The sequence below is a fragment of the Varroa jacobsoni genome, unplaced genomic scaffold (genome assembly GCF_002532875.2).
Source record: "Varroa jacobsoni isolate VJ856 unplaced genomic scaffold, vjacob_1.0 scaffold_1300, whole genome shotgun sequence".
Taxonomy (NCBI): domain Eukaryota; kingdom Metazoa; phylum Arthropoda; class Arachnida; order Mesostigmata; family Varroidae; genus Varroa; species Varroa jacobsoni.
In genome coordinates, this window is record NW_019214202.1 from 69,346 (window position 1) to 84,773 (window position 15,428).

The 15,428-nt window shown below is 40.5% G+C and overlaps 2 protein-coding genes and 1 long non-coding RNA gene across 8 annotated transcripts; 1 reads left to right on the forward strand and 2 right to left on the reverse strand.

Moving 5' to 3' along the window:
- Nucleotides 1-205: 205 nt before the first annotated feature.
- Nucleotides 206-3,958, reverse strand: LOC111268564 (uncharacterized). Of its 6 annotated transcripts, none has more exons than XM_022847626.2 (6): nt 3,758-3,958; nt 2,742-2,789; nt 2,109-2,479; nt 1,078-1,399; nt 476-633; nt 206-392 (listed from the first exon to the last, which is right to left on the reverse strand). In XM_022847626.2, exons 1-6 carry the CDS (start codon nt 3,792-3,794, stop codon nt 237-239), a joined length of 1,092 nt encoding a protein of 363 aa, XP_022703361.1. In that variant the 5' UTR covers nt 3,795-3,958; the 3' UTR covers nt 206-236. The 6 variants fall into 6 exon arrangements, with proteins under 6 accessions (XP_022703361.1, XP_022703360.1, XP_022703362.1 ...); XM_022847625.2 differs by having other exon boundaries at nt 476-636; nt 3,758-3,952; XM_022847627.2 differs by having other exon boundaries at nt 476-636; nt 2,109-2,464; nt 3,758-3,951.
- A 132-nt stretch (nt 3,959-4,090) lies between these two features.
- LOC111268565 (uncharacterized) lies at nt 4,091-8,526 on the forward strand. Its single transcript, XR_002685291.2, has 4 exons — nt 4,091-4,320; nt 7,360-7,701; nt 7,984-8,282; nt 8,499-8,526. It is a non-coding gene; the product is annotated as an uncharacterized LOC111268565 (long non-coding RNA).
- Nucleotides 5,369-15,417, reverse strand: LOC111268562 (spondin-1; the record flags this gene model as incomplete). The annotated part of the gene is given in 11 exon segments (XM_022847624.1): nt 5,369-7,420; nt 7,973-8,188; nt 8,544-8,788; nt 9,343-9,516; nt 9,723-9,756; nt 10,075-10,245; nt 10,638-10,763; nt 11,753-11,816; nt 12,347-12,611; nt 13,554-13,614; nt 15,301-15,417. Coding segments are annotated over 11 exon segments (1,500 nt in total), but the record flags the coding sequence as incomplete, so codon positions are not given.
- Nucleotides 15,418-15,428: the final 11 nt, after the last annotated feature.

A 15,428-nucleotide genomic window follows, 5' to 3' on the forward strand; every position in this document is an offset into this window, starting at 1 on the left:
ATGTCCTGCTGCGGGTCCTTATAAACGGATATGCTTTATGAGATCCAAGGATCTTTGACTGCTATTTAATATTAAGCTACTTTTATGATACACATTTAGTCACAATAATTCTGGGATGTATCTCGTCCATTCCGCACTGACTTAACCAGTCTGTTTAAACTGTTTAAGCTACGTTCAGCTCTTTGTTAGAAACAACATACGCCAATACTTAGTAAATATCCGCTGAGGGCTTTATTCTATTGAGTCGTAATTAGTTCGTCTGATGACGTTGACGTTTGTTCCCCGGCTGCAGGGGTGAAGGACTGCGCGTCAACAATCGAAAGTAGCGCTCTGATCTCCTGATGATTTTTCAGCAGCTGATGTTTAACTCGATGAATTTCGGCGAGCACTTTCTGAAAAACAATTTTTGCTTTTTTGTATATATATATATATAGAGCTCGACTAAGACTACTATGAACATGGCTTGCATACTTACCTTTTTTCCTTTCAATATATTTGTTAGCTGGATTACACGTCGAGCAGCGTGTTGATCCAATATAGCGTCTTCAGTCGCTTTTGGATGTTGTTGCATTTGTTGTTGTTGCCTTACGAGGTCCGCGATAGATGAATCCGTTGTTTCGTTTGTGTAGTTCCCTGCTAGTGGGCATAAGTATTCGGATAGTAGTCAGATTATGCAGCCAACGGAAGAGCGGTGTCTGATCGACTCCTACATTCAGCAAGTCGAAGTCCTAAGGAAGCTAGTATAATGTCTAAAGTGCCGGCGGCCTGTACGACTGACGATTCCTTCGAACAGGACTCGTTTAGCTGGAAAGCGAGCAGCTTTTACAATCTAAAGTGGACGACTACTTTAAAATCGAATTTAGGCATTAAAAAAAGATCTAACAAATCTGTGAAGATTATTAAAGAGAGCGCACATCGTGTTTTGTTCTACGTCACAGTAATTATGATTATAATAACAATAATAATGTGATTTATACTAAATATATATAGCGTTTGATGATAGCAAAGCCAACGGCAGTGGTGAAATATATAACACTGGTAGCTTTACGATGTCAGTTTTACTTCCTGAGTTCTTACTGCGATTTTGTATTGTCGAATAGACCCGCGTAGGAGAGGCTGTTTCTTCGCGGAACAAGGCCTTAATTTTGGCCGACGGTCGTGAGATGACAATCTCATCGTAACTTTCTGACTGCATGCGACTGGTATAAATGGGAGTCTGGTCAGGTCCGTCGTATTCTACCAATCGCAGGTAGTGGCGTAGGGTGAGCGCACGCATCGAGCGATGACGAAAAATAACTTTAATGTCGATATCGAATTCGCCCCACCCTGTCCGTTTGACTTCAAAGGGCGGCTGAAAGACTTCCTCATTTGCATAGTACGGTTCCAGGATAAATATTACCTAGATGAAAAGATAAGCACCATGATTAAATCATCCAAGGGCAAATATCGGAAAATGACAATTAGTATGGTGACTTCGCTCGAAAACTGTCGCGCCGGAAATTGTCCGCCGTCCGGTAGAGCATAAATTCACTCAGATTATGTTATTGCTAGCGTTGAGCTAGACTCAAACCCGGCAACAGTCTGTACGTACCGGACAGAGATCTGATTTAGTTGTTTCGTTGATGATTGTATTAACTACAAAGCTAAAACTATCAGAATGGCCACAGGCAGAAAAACCATGTACCTCTTGTATATATATTTGAAACGAGAACTGTAATTTGGACACCGTTCGCCGATATATTGTTCATCTTCTTCAATACACGTACGTACGTATGTATGTGAGAACTTTGTACTCAAATATAGCACGTGTAGACACCAGAGGCCGTAGAATCGCGCGCATAAGTTCACAGCCACGAAAAAGAGGTATTTGGATTGAAGAAAATAGCGCCAACGGCTACGCATCAGCTCTAATAATGTTTTCGATACTTCCTTCTACATTCGAAAACGGATCTATTAAGGAAGAAAGGTATTTTAAAGTACCATACTCGCATGACAATTTCATATTTCTGTCATCTTCACCAGGCCTACACGTCATCAACGTGGCTAGAAATGAAGTTTGGCCTGTTCTAGTGAATATTGATTGATGTTATCGTATTCAAAGATCATACCTTTTTTATGTAATGGCCTAGGTCGTGAGCATTTTGATATGGCCTTACGTAAAGGGTCCATTCGTGTGTATGGCCGTCGTCTCTTGTGAAGCCGAGATATCGAGCCGAATTGCCAAACACAATAGGTTTACTCAGTTCAACCCGGGAGACGGATTGCGTATTTAGGCGATTTATAGTGGCAGAACTTGTCGCTCGGGCAAGACCACGCGAAGGGCTACATCTAATCATAATGGGCGCGTTGGCGAGCTCCAGCGGGCCCCCAGCGGCGCGAACAGCATCTTTTGTGGCTAGAGTTTGGGTCGCCGTTGTTACGAGATCCGATGGAGCCGATGGCACCTTCTCTTGCTGCGAACAGTCTGAAGAGAACATACCTTAGAAAAGTGTAACAAGCTCATATATATGTGTGTGCTTATTGCTTACCCGCGTACTAACGGATCGCTTTATACGTTACGTATGTACGACTAACAAGCTATGTAACACACCGCACGTACAGCCTAAACGAACGAATAGAATAGAGTAAAGTAAAGATAAATGTAGATAAAAGTTTGTTTCACTATCTTGCGCTATTCACTAATCTGACTTGGTTGCGCTATATGGAAAAATATTGAAGGTACTTAATTCTACAACACTTACAAATGCACCTTCTGACCCACTGTGTTTCCGTCTTTCGCAAATCAGCAACTGAAATCCGTAAATTGCAACTCTCGTAGCTATGTGATATTTACCAACCGTCACTAATTGCCGCTAGCACGGAATAACTACTTTGATTTTTCTCCAATCTGTGAAGATACGGCAACGTACTGTTAACGCGAGTTGAACGTCTTGCAGATAGTTTTATATCTTCAATCGGCAATGGAAGCTACGCTTTTTTGAAGGGCGTTCTTTGGCCGCCCAAACATCTTGAGTGGCAGATGTGTGAGCCTTGTCACCGCTGTGATTTTTTATCCGGAATCGAACGCACTCCTAACCCTAATTAAGGTGAAATAGGGAAATTTGTTCGGATAACGTGACGGCTTTTTATTTTCGTCCATGAAGACTTGACAGAATGTCGTTATTGGCCTATTACCATGGAGTCCATGTTACTGGTTTTGTGGTACATTACGATTTTCCATGTATAACCTTTAACGCCGTAGAAAAATGCTCGGTTGAAGTCTGTAGACAGATCTGCTTTTAGCTTTCACTTTTATGATCTTTCAATTAGACAGAAGAACCATTTGGCGTCTTTTTTGCGATGGAGAAGAGGGCACGATCATCAAGCACAGCTCTTCTCTAATTTCGACAAAGACATTACTTGATAAAAACGATAATTTGCTTTAGAATGGTTTCAAAAATTCGAAATAATTCGACTCATAAGGATCCAATACGAATGAGAACACGCATACGTAAATTACAATAGATGCCAAATCTGCTCGTATGTTTCACACATGTAGCACCTACAGCTTACTGGGGACGATGGTTACATTCTCCTAAGAGCTGGAACGTTTCAGCTTTAATAAAGATTATAACAATGACAATAGTAGTCGAATAAGGTCGCTGATATCATCCTATCCCTAGTCACTAAGGCAATTAGCGGACTAACTATAAAAAAGGCCCGTCGAGCTTCGTTTGGAAAATGTGTGACTTTCTTCGTATTTCAGTCAAGGCCTTACAGATTCGAACGTTGGTGTTTGGCTCCGCCCGAGCCATGAATGAGCAAGAACGGCTTGCGTGCACGAAGCTTTTGTCCAACAATTAATATGATGATCGAACGGCACCGAGAGCGCGTACAGGGGAGCGACAATTAGGCGTACACTATCAGTGACTTGCCAGGCACTTTTTTAAAGGAACACTGATAATTAAACTCGGGATCTGCGTCGAAATCAACTAGGACCAAGCCTTTCCTACACACGTGCATATTTGTAACTGGGTTGACCTGACAAAATATAATGTACTGATGGCATTTTCTGGGCACTTCGTGTGCATATGCACTGTTAATATATAAACGGCTCAAAGTCGAAGACGTACTTATTAGAGGCTATGAGACAATCTTCCCTAAGGAACAACATCTATTTTGTTGTAAATTCACCCAGAAAACACAGTAGACGAATGTTCAGTGCACTAGCCAATCTGTGGATTAGTTTACTTTGTTGGGCAATCTAGATAGTTCATCCGCAGGATATATTAAGCCCATTTTGTTCTAATTCATTTACACGAAGGAAAAAGCAGCGCAACAGTAAGTACCATATGTCGCGATTTCATTCTTTTTCAGTATATGCTTTTCATTGTCGTCCCTAACTTTTTATTGCTTATGATACGATATAGTCCTCAGTTAGTTCAGCTAAGTTTTACTGTGATCCGAGCGGACCTCCCTTGGCATCATTTCATATTTGTACTTTATAATTTCAATTAATAACACAGTAGAAACTAACTGCGGCTAGGAGTTACACAATTAAATTGTTTTCAACGGTAAACGAATATGTTATGCATGTCTGCGTAAATATATCTTTGCCTCATCGTTGCTGCGAAAAATGGCCGTCAACCTAAACACCGAATGGGTCTCGGCTTATACGACTGTAAAGTTAATTTCAACTTTTCTCAGTTTCGTGTAATTATGCGAGCAATAAGGAAAACAGGCTTCTACAAGTGGTTCTCACTAGAAAGTCTCCCCATATTAGATAAATATCGTGTGCTTCTAAATATTGGCTAAAAGCGTTTGGCATGAACGCACCGTTTATGTTGTAGTTACGGCAAACCTGCCCCTAGTTTATGGCTGCTCTCAAATCCAAGAGACACACTCTCGCCTTGAAGTTAGCGCTTCCAACTTACACTGGCTAAGTTCGAAGAACTTTCGGGAACTATCGCACACATCTATTGCTCATAGTTTTGATACTTTCGGTGCCATCCTACAGAGATCATCGTAACTTTCCGTAAGCTTCCAATTCTGTAATTCAATATAATATAAGCGCCAATACCAGAGTTTTCGATTAGGCAAAGAGACTTCACTCTGCCGGCAAGCTATTTTATCAGAACGCACCGAAACCGTGTTCGGAAGTCTCTACATTATTCTATAGAAGCGGTGGCTAACGTGTTGAACCATGAGTTATTGGGAACTGCTTGTTGATATCAATGATTTTATGATCCTGAAGTTTAGAGGGAGCATATAGAAGCCAGTTAGTAGACCTAAGCAGATGGTTGACTTGAAACCGTCCTGCGTGTGCACGATCCAGATAGAAGTTGAAAGACACAACGTTGGCCATTCCATAATTGACAACGCTCTCAAGTAACTGTAATATACAAAGTTTATTCATGAGTACGGAGTCTATCATAGGAAGACGATTGTGTCTATTTTTGCTTATATGTTTACTGTGCCAATGAATTGAACTTCAGTAGTAGAATTAATTGCTTACTAGGTCTCCGTCCGTAAATGCGTCCGTTACATGACTCCAGTCGAAACGCTATAATTATACTCGTATAATTATAATATTGGCAATGCGAAAAACAACCGGTTGGCATTGGTGTGCGATAAGTAGCCCGGAGTAAGTACGACCACGCACAATATAGGCGAGTTTGTATTCTAAGACGGTCTTGACTGTTGTAAATCGTTTAAATACACAGGCAACATACGAGGACGCATATAATTCCACTAATAAGTATGCGTTTACAAACGTCTTCAATCTGCATGTTAAGCTGGGTTCCTCACAGCAGAATTTCTAGGTGGGCATTTTTTTATTTTGCAACTTTGAATATGGGTCTAACTTTCTTAATCGGATACTGTGTGTCTTATAATGTATGCCTATCGCTGGGTAGAATTTTGTACGTAATATAAATGATAGTCGATATGTAATATGCAATAGTTGGTAAGATTGTGACCAACGCTATTCTACTGTGTAAAACGAGGTTTCTACGCCAACTCGGTTGACAGCAACAACCTACTGAGCGTATCCTGTACGACAGTGCTTAAACATCTTTGAACAATTGAGCAGTTATACGAAAGGCTAGGGCAAAATGATTCGCCGAACCGTTTGGCAAGGATTTGGCGTTATGGGCTAGGCGTAGCCCACGCCATGAGGGAACGTACGTCTAACAAGCATTTGAAAAAGCTATCGTTGTGCTGTAAACCTAGTTTCATCATCTATAGAACAAGCCTCCTGAATACTGTTTTTTGGAGAAGGCGCAAAAGCATAACCGGCCTGTCAGTATATCTGCTAGACTAGTTCAAGTTGGGTTGGCGCTTTTTTTTAATGGTTACGTAAATTGAAAACTGTGCTACGACGGGGGAAAATCCAAGTAAACTTGCCAAGGTCTAAGTACGTTAAAAAGAAAACAAAAATTTGCTTCATGTATGGTTGATTGACACGAATAGCTAGCTAACAGCACGTGGCCTATTAATTTTTAACTTAATTTTTTCAGATATTTAATAATTTTTTAATCATTGCATATTTTCCACGTGAGCGCACATTATTATACCGTACTTATACTTGGCAAGATCTAGAACTCTGCTTGTTGAGAGAAATTCCTCATCTGAGAAATAGGTACGCATGGGTTCATTGGAAGATAGAACGCTTTGGGTGAGCTTTCATCTTCGACACCGATGAGTCGACACTCGTGACTTAACGCCAATCGGATTTTGACGAGCCTTCAGGAGATCTGCGCCCCAGAAGGCCACCATGCTGTCAAATTTGTTGGAACGTGATAAACAGAGATATGTATTGTGGCATCGAGTTATTTTCCTGTGCATTTATGGTACGAACAAATTGTTAGATAACTTTATTTGATTACGTTAGTATATTGGTGATAGCGGCATATATGATATGACGCGAATGCATCCTTGCCCTTGCTAAGGCTCATTTTCCAAGTAACTTTCTGCAAGCTCAAAATGTACAGCTCTCCATATAGAAATCATATTTGCAACTTACATGCTTGCAGTTCTTTCACCTGTACTATACACTCACTAGAGTCGCGGATCCAGAGCTAAAGTTATCGGAAACAGTAAATGACGACACGATCACGTACAGATAAACACGACTAGCTCATAGGCCTGACTGTCGCTAACTGAAATAATTGATCTGTTCGACCAACGTGCAATACTCGGAAATGTTCGCTGCTGTTTTTAGAGCGTCTATATATAAGAATGTATGAATACGGTATACGATTGTAACTAATGAACTATGTGTGTATGTTGATTTTGTTCTAATTTGGTGGTATGCGTAATTTTAACATGATTTACTAATCGGCTAACCGATGCCGTTATTCGTTTCACTGTCCTCGTTAGCGGAATGACGGAACGTCCTGTGCCAGAAGCCAACCTAAACCATCGAGCTAGACCCGTTTGCCTGCAACCGACAACAACGCAACAGCGAAGGGCAGTCCAACAGGACGAAAATGGTTGTTACAGAAGGCTCAGCTAAGTCACTTAAAGGCGCCTTTGTTTTTTGCGCCCAGGGACGATTAAGCTAAAATAGTGGGCACCAATAACATTTCAAGCACATACATAAGTTCAACTGACTGAAAAAAGAAGAAGAGGAGGCTCACCTCCTACGACCTGGTCCGCACTTCTCAGAGCCATTTACAAAACGATTTCCCACCTACTGCCCTAAACCTACAATAAGCTAAGGTAAATGCCTATTTTTATTGTTTGATTAAGGTAAAAAATGTTTTTCTAACGCCTATTATTTTGACTGAACAACTAAACAGCTACAAGACGAAGCAGGGACCAAACAGGAGAAAAGTCAAGCAAATGGAATGTGCGTTGAGCTCAATGTGTAATTAACTTTCCAACTTTTGTGTTAATTATGTTTCATTGGTGATATTTTCAGTCTGACCATGAACTTTTGCAATCTGGATTTACGTTCAATATTACTGTAGTGGACTCGCGTTTAACTTACGCTATTTATAGTTAGGAGTCTGCTGCTGCTGCGTGTTGTGGCTTTCTGACGTGGACGGCTGCTGCTGCTGGTGCCACTACTGTTGCCTTCGGTGGAGCAGGGCGGATTATCGTGACATCTCCTTCGCTGAACGAGTTTTCGCGGACACGGCCGACCCCCTCGACGAGCATTCGTCTTCACCATACGCCGACGTGACCGTCGCCCGTTGCCACATGTCTGCCACCGTACCCCACGAAAAACAGCCATAAACGTGTCATGACATACATCAAATGAAGCGCCATCAGCTATAGCAGCTGTTTTAATAAAATAGGTATAAAAATTGCCATTTTTTGGGGGATCGTGTTTGTATGAATTATTTTCGAGGTCACACGAGTACGAGAAGCTGATATGGATGTTTAAACGAAGCACCTGAGCAAATGTCCATGACTCGCTATGTCGATAGAATAGCATATGCACCTTTGTGATGAGAATTGTTCCCTCGACTGCAACATTATGTCGATTACTTAAATATATTTATTACACACAGAACGCAATCGTTACGGAACTTGGGAAAACTTTGGACAATACTTACCTTACTACAGAGGCTCCATTCGGACCAACGGGTCACGACACAGTCAACTGGAGGACCTGGAGCTTCATCCATGTCGTCTTGATCATCATTTGATGGTATCGGGGAGGGCGGCTCAAATAAAGGCGTTTCAGAAGTTAGCCCGAGCACTGAATCCGGATGATTCCTTCCTGCATAACGACTGCCATCAAACAGCCACAACGACGGCCCCGTTGTTGGTACGGGCAACTGATGATTCAGTCTTAACACTATACAGAAAGAATATATTAAGTTGTACTTTATACGGCTAGCTGATGCTTATCGGTGAGTACCAAATGAACTTCAAAGTTGATCGCTACCAACGTTTATCGAATTATAAATTAAGATATACTGGACATATTCATGATGTTATCGAATTCGTAATTTATATATGTAGATACGAAAATTACTAGAAAAATAATATTAGGGTATAGCACCGTTATCAAAGCTTAAGCAACTAAACCGTTAGCTAGACGAAAATCTTTCGGCGCAAATGGGCAAAAGTTTACCTTATATTTCCCGTGCAGAACAAAATTTTATACACTTGGCCTAAAATACAGCTCAGGCCCATAAGCACAGAAAAAAAGAAACATAATTGATTCTAATATTCACACTTCTCTAACGAATGATTTCTTTCATATATTTTAACTAAAACAAAATCATGGTTTCCTGGAGCTTTTATCTGGAAACATGATGACTTGCTATATTTGAGCAAAAGATTAAAGTAAAGAGTATAAATCCACAAAATTAACAGAATACTGTTAATTGTATAGCATGTACAAACCTTCAAGGGCTCGGCCGCATTTTGATTTGCACTCTGCAAATGTCTCAAATCGATTTTTATTTCCTCTACAGCCTCCCCACATGAATTTCATACATTTTCCCAAACGGATATCGTAGTAGAAACGGTGAAATGCGCCACGGCAGGGTCCGGGCTCGTTAGCTAGGAAACAAGCTTCTACAGCAAGTATGTCCGAAAACACCAAGAAATTATTACAAGCATTAGTAGATATTTCTCACGTTCGATCTAGGTCATATGTCGATTTCCTTCAACCTGTATTTCATTATTATAGAAAAGATTTCCGCTACAGGAGTAGGGGGTGAGAGGCTTGACTCAATTAACCGAGGGTAATACGAAGAGTAAAAGTTAAAATATATGCGTACCTTGTGCTTTTCGTTCGTCATCCCCACAAACCGTCTGCAACGAACAGTCAATTAATTTCTACCCTATCTATTAGTCCATTCCATTTGCAGGATGGTCACGTTTATATAAATCAGTCAACACTTTGATATTGACTGCGGTATAAACATGAGAAGATGGCATCTTATGTTTTTGCATTCTATTATTTGAAGCGTGATAGCGTAGCCTCCTGTGCTTACTAGCGTAGTAAGCATTCTACAGGCCACTTGCCAAATGCGATGCTTTAACGAAGGCACTGAAAATTTAGAAATATTCTTTTAAAATAAAAAAATCTACTGTCTGTAGGGTTATCGCGCGAGGCCGAGCTACGTTTACCTGCTCAGACCTGCAAGTGGCCTTGTGTAGTTGGGGCACGGCGCAACGAGCAAGAGCTGCTAGCTGAGGTCGGAGGTGCGCCCGCGTTCGAAAACGGACACCTTCAGCGCCACATGATGCGGTACATGGAGACCATTCACTCCATTCGCTGACCGCACACTCCCATGAAATCTGTAAACGCGTGAATAAGGTGAAACCTTAACGACGAGTGATTTAGAATGGCTATCTTTGTCTTGACTATGTGCCATCAATGGCGTCGCGTCACCGCATGCGCGTATAATTAGTGGCACCAGCGTTAGTAGGTCGCGTGACGAATTAGTCCTCGACCGACATAACGTTCAATTGCAATCAATGGTCTCAGAAGAAACTAGTTGGGGTTTTATTGGTATCACCAAGCGGAAACCTGGCCAGAATCAAGTTATGAAAGTCATGTTCTTAGACTATATTTGAGAGTTGACGCACCGATCCGTAGGCTAACAATGGAAGTCGTTTAAAGGAGATTGATTGATCAGTTTAGTAAACGTGCACAGCGGCTTGAAAGCGTCTGGTCAATCCCCACTCACGTTTTCCGACGCGCAGTCGATATCCTGTGGTGCTTCGCAAACTTCTCTCTCCACTAAATTTACGGAACAAACTTTTCGAGCCATATGCTGCGATGCGAGATATTTCCGCCGACGAGCCCGAATCCCCTATCGAGCAAAAACCATCATGTTGAAGTTATACACATCTTTTTTGCTTGTCATTAAAACATAGAATAATAACTATTGTAAATTACAGTTGCTTGGAAGCCGACTTGACCTTTTTTTCGGCGCTATTAGGTGTTTACTGTACATTACGGAAAGCAACGATCGTCCTTGTGCTATTGCTGTTTTTTCATTAAAGTGCTGCGGTACGTCTATTTTTTTTTCAGTAAATTTACTATATCAACGAAGTTCTGCGAGTATTTTTCTGTGACCTTCCATGACCGTACTTGACCAAGTTAACCACATAGTGTAGTTCCGTCGTTTTGTTCAGTCATCTGGGCTCAAAAACTCTGTTATAGTGCGTCAGCAATTTTTGGCTATTATCACAGCCCTCGTATTAATTATTTAGCGCTTTCATCAGGGTATGAAAGCAAGGTATTGTCTTCTTGAAATATTTCCGTTACCTTATTCAATTTTTTTTGGACCAACCTCAGATACTATTTGCCTTACTGTTATCCCTCTGCCATATTCGTCTTCGTGGTAAAGGTCAAAGCCAGTTATTTTTTTCCTATATCTATTATGTGCTTATTGTGCGGAGTGAAAAATACATTATATTAGAATAATTTACACATGCTCAACCCTTTTTGACAAAAAAAATGCCAACTTTACCTAGGTATTCATTGAAATTGATCTAGCATCATATTTTTCCCATTAGAAATGTCGAAGCCTTTAAGAAAAGTTATTAGAAACGTTCCTAAAAAAGCCACTAGATACATAAAAACTTTTAACCATTTACAAGTATATGCTTAGTGATCAAAGAGGCTGACCTCTAGTTTATCGTCAGCAATTATAAACTCGGGATTATACACCCAGTATTTAAACGGAAAAGGATCGTTTAAGCGCTACAGATGAGCGCCGAATAATGTCATATACGAAACACTAGTAAAATAGGTGGCCGTAAATAGGTGGCCTTAGCAGCTCGTCGGAGAACAAACCTTGTTGCAGGTAGCTGCACACTCTGTCCATTGTGACCAGGCGGTAGTTTCACACGAGATACCACTGAAAAGAAATGCTTATGGGTACATAGTCATTAAAGAGGGACTAGTTGATTGTCCGAACGCAAGAAAATTGTCCGACCCAGCATTTAGCCTCTCAGTGGTCAACTTCAGTACCATTGCCAGTAACAGATTCACCTACATTACTATAGCATCACCGAGCAAATTCGTGATTCGTATTGGCCAAACATTAACCAAAGAACGGACCTTCATTTTGGACGGACAATTGAGATCGTGCCCGAGGCACAAGAGATTAGCTGCCGTTATTATTAAATTGCAAGTAAAACTTTTTTTTTCTCGTCAAAATTTTTCATCTAATCAACGTCTGATTCAGTACATTTAAACGGGTAACAGTATTTGTGTGTCTGCTCAGCATATGATCCGTACTGCCTCTTCAGTCATCGCTTTATGATAATCTATTTTTGCTTTTTTTCTAGTATTGTTCCAAGGGTTTCTACATATTTTCATCATGGTTACATACGCTTATACTTATTCTATTATATGTACACTATGCTTATACGATAGCAGACTTACTTTGTACACGTGTTTTCGCACTCCTCGCTTTGTTCAAGTAGAGTTTGTGGATCGACTTTGCCCTCAGGCGAGGAGCACTCTGCGCCTTGATCATCGTCTGACGGAACGAGTAAAGAACGCGTTCGATATCGAAGTCCGTGGCCTCCACAGGAAGCAGAACAGGGTCCCCAAGGTCCCCATGGCCCAAAGATGCTCTTACACGACGAGGAAACGCCAGTCTCATTGACGCTTGCATGTGGGGTCGCATTGGGATCGGACGCCCTCACTGACATGTCATAACAAGATAAATAGATGAATGGTTTAAGATGATGGTACATACATTTGAAGTTTACTTTTTGAAGCCGTCTCAGCTCGGTAACGATTATTATGAAGCGCCTTTTTTGCCTTGACGGTGTATGGCACCTTCCTTATCTGGGGGTGACTCGGAGTATCACACAAGTTCGAACCTTGAGTGCATTACATGGAAGGTATGCTACGGGAGATTTAGTTGCAGCCTTCTCCGTACGGCTTGGACAAACAGAACACTTTTTTAGAATAGAAAGCATAGCTAAAACACGTAGACACTGTATTTTTTGGCCGGACTGATGTGTACATCTAGCTCGTAAATTATGAATAGATATTTATCTATCTTTCCTGAAAATCTGCTGTATTTATCGTCCATCTATTTTTCGTCGTGTGCAACTTGGGAGATTTCATTTACTGCAAGTCGTTGGGGGTATGCAATGTGTACGCTGCATAACAATTCAGAGCTATTCATGGGAAGTTGTGTGTATGCATATATACGTATATACGCCAACCTTGCGTCATAATGCCACGAAACTGATCATAAGCAAGAGAAAACCGCCACGGGGTGAGTCTGGCATTTGGATGGGTTGCTGAATTCGTTTAGGATTCAAATACAGTACAACTGACGGACTAGGTCATCTTTCGTTAGGTGGTAGGTATTTCACTTAAGATAATTAATACCACAACGTAATAGGCTTCAAAGCTATTAAGATTCGTGAAGGGTTCACAGATATTCGTGCTCGAATAGGCCCACTCTTAGTGAGGAAGCTAAGACTCATTTGTGCGTTGGACTACGAAAAGTGTCAAATGGAAACAGTCCGTAGACATTTGGCATGTTAGACAATAAAGAGACATGAGTTATTCTATATTTACTGTAAACTCTACGGAATTTTAAGGCCAAGAATTTTAATGAGGTACAAACATTTATCTTCTTTGATCGAGCCAGATCTTGGCCGTTCGGCAGCGTCGGGATCACACGAGACCTACAAAAGGCGTTACGCTCTCATTAGATATGGTTTCATTAGGCCGGCACAGCTATACGTAAGATTTGCAATAAATTAATTTATAAACACATTTATATATATATATATATATATATATACAAGAATTTTTGTACAAAAAGCTTGAGAGCCGTTTGTTAGCTAAATTCCGAAGTGTTTGTATTGTAAATTTTCCGGGGTTATTTTGTCAAAGTGACAAACGTATGGAAAAAATTTAGAATATATATATATATATAACTAAAAAAAGAAAAGATAGCATGAACGACCAACGTACTCTTTCAGAATATTATCGACAAAACTGTGTGTTGATCCTGTTGTCAGTCTTCAAAGTGAATTGGTCGTAACTATCTCACCATTACCGATTTAGCGTTTGTCAGAAGGCTCTTAAAGGAGTTTGATCTTAATATAGCGGTTAGGTCGAATTTTGATCTTTCTGCCGTGAAGGCAAACCTTAAGTTTCTGATGACATTTCTCGTTAGTTTGTATTAGACATAAGGAATGCACCTGTGCTTTTTAATGAAGTCGTACAAAAAAAATAACGTTTATTATTGCCTTTATAAGTGTACGCTTAAATAGAGTTCGCATTCATTGGCGTATATTCATAGCGGTGATAAAAGTTACATTGGTAGGGGCTACTTTGCGCCATCTTTGTTTGTCATTTAAGAACTGAAAGATTGTTTTTATGCGCAGCTTTGTTCTGGCCATCAAGCCTAAAATACATACTAATTACTGTTATTGGCGCGCGTACAGTATGAAAAAAAATACAAGTATATGAAAAAAAAAAAAAAACACAACCAAAATCTCAATATGCTGCCCTATGGCATTACTCTTTCAAAATATGACTATCTTATTCCAGGTCACTTTTGCAGCAAATACATAATGGACTATACTTGTCGTTGTCGTCGCCGCGGATATACCGTAACAACGTATTTACGTTTCTTCATTACTCACTGAACGTGCTAAAAAAAAAAACACTTTAACATTGAGTCAAGATTCGCTCCTTTGTCAAGCTAAACTTTCCGACATATAGTCCATACTATTTTCTTAACAATAATAACAAATCCTTTGCCTAATTGCAGGTCACGCCATATAAAACTTTATCAAAAAGAGGTCTTCTGTATAGTGCAGCAATGTTTCAATTTCAAATGAGCAGTTACAAAAAGCCCATGTGAGATTTGATCAGTTCCGATGATAGAAGCGGTCTGTCAGGCCACGCCGCCCAAAAACATAACGGGCGACCGTTGTAGAGTTCCTAAGCTGATAGGGTACATTTCATGGACGTAAACTTCTAGAGTGTGTTTATAAGGTATTAGAAACAAACGGTATAATGCGTAAGTCGAATAGATATTGTCTTCTCTAGCAAATGCCAAATATTTGGCTTCCCTCTACAAATTTACTGGCAGACCCTCAGATATTGCTAGCAAATGCCCATTATACAAGTACATAGTTTAGTTATCACCCAAACAGATTTAAAATCAGCGAAATTTGTTATTGGAAATGAGTTCGCACGATGCCGCACGCAGTGCCTCGAAGTGTCTGAAGAATTAGTCAGTATGCATCATTTGCTCAGCTTTTCGGTGATCTTAATTCGTTATAGATACGGCAGTTTCTTTGCCCCTGACGTCGTATGACTATTCTCGCAGCTCGGCAAGAAGCGTTAAAAAGTACCTTTTCGTAAAGACGTTGTCTTGTAATGGTTAGCCTTGCTACTGGTTTCATTGGCGACGCCTCAGCTGTTTCAACCGGACGGATCAACTGAGGAACTATAGGTGCGGAACGATGCAGCTGTAATATAT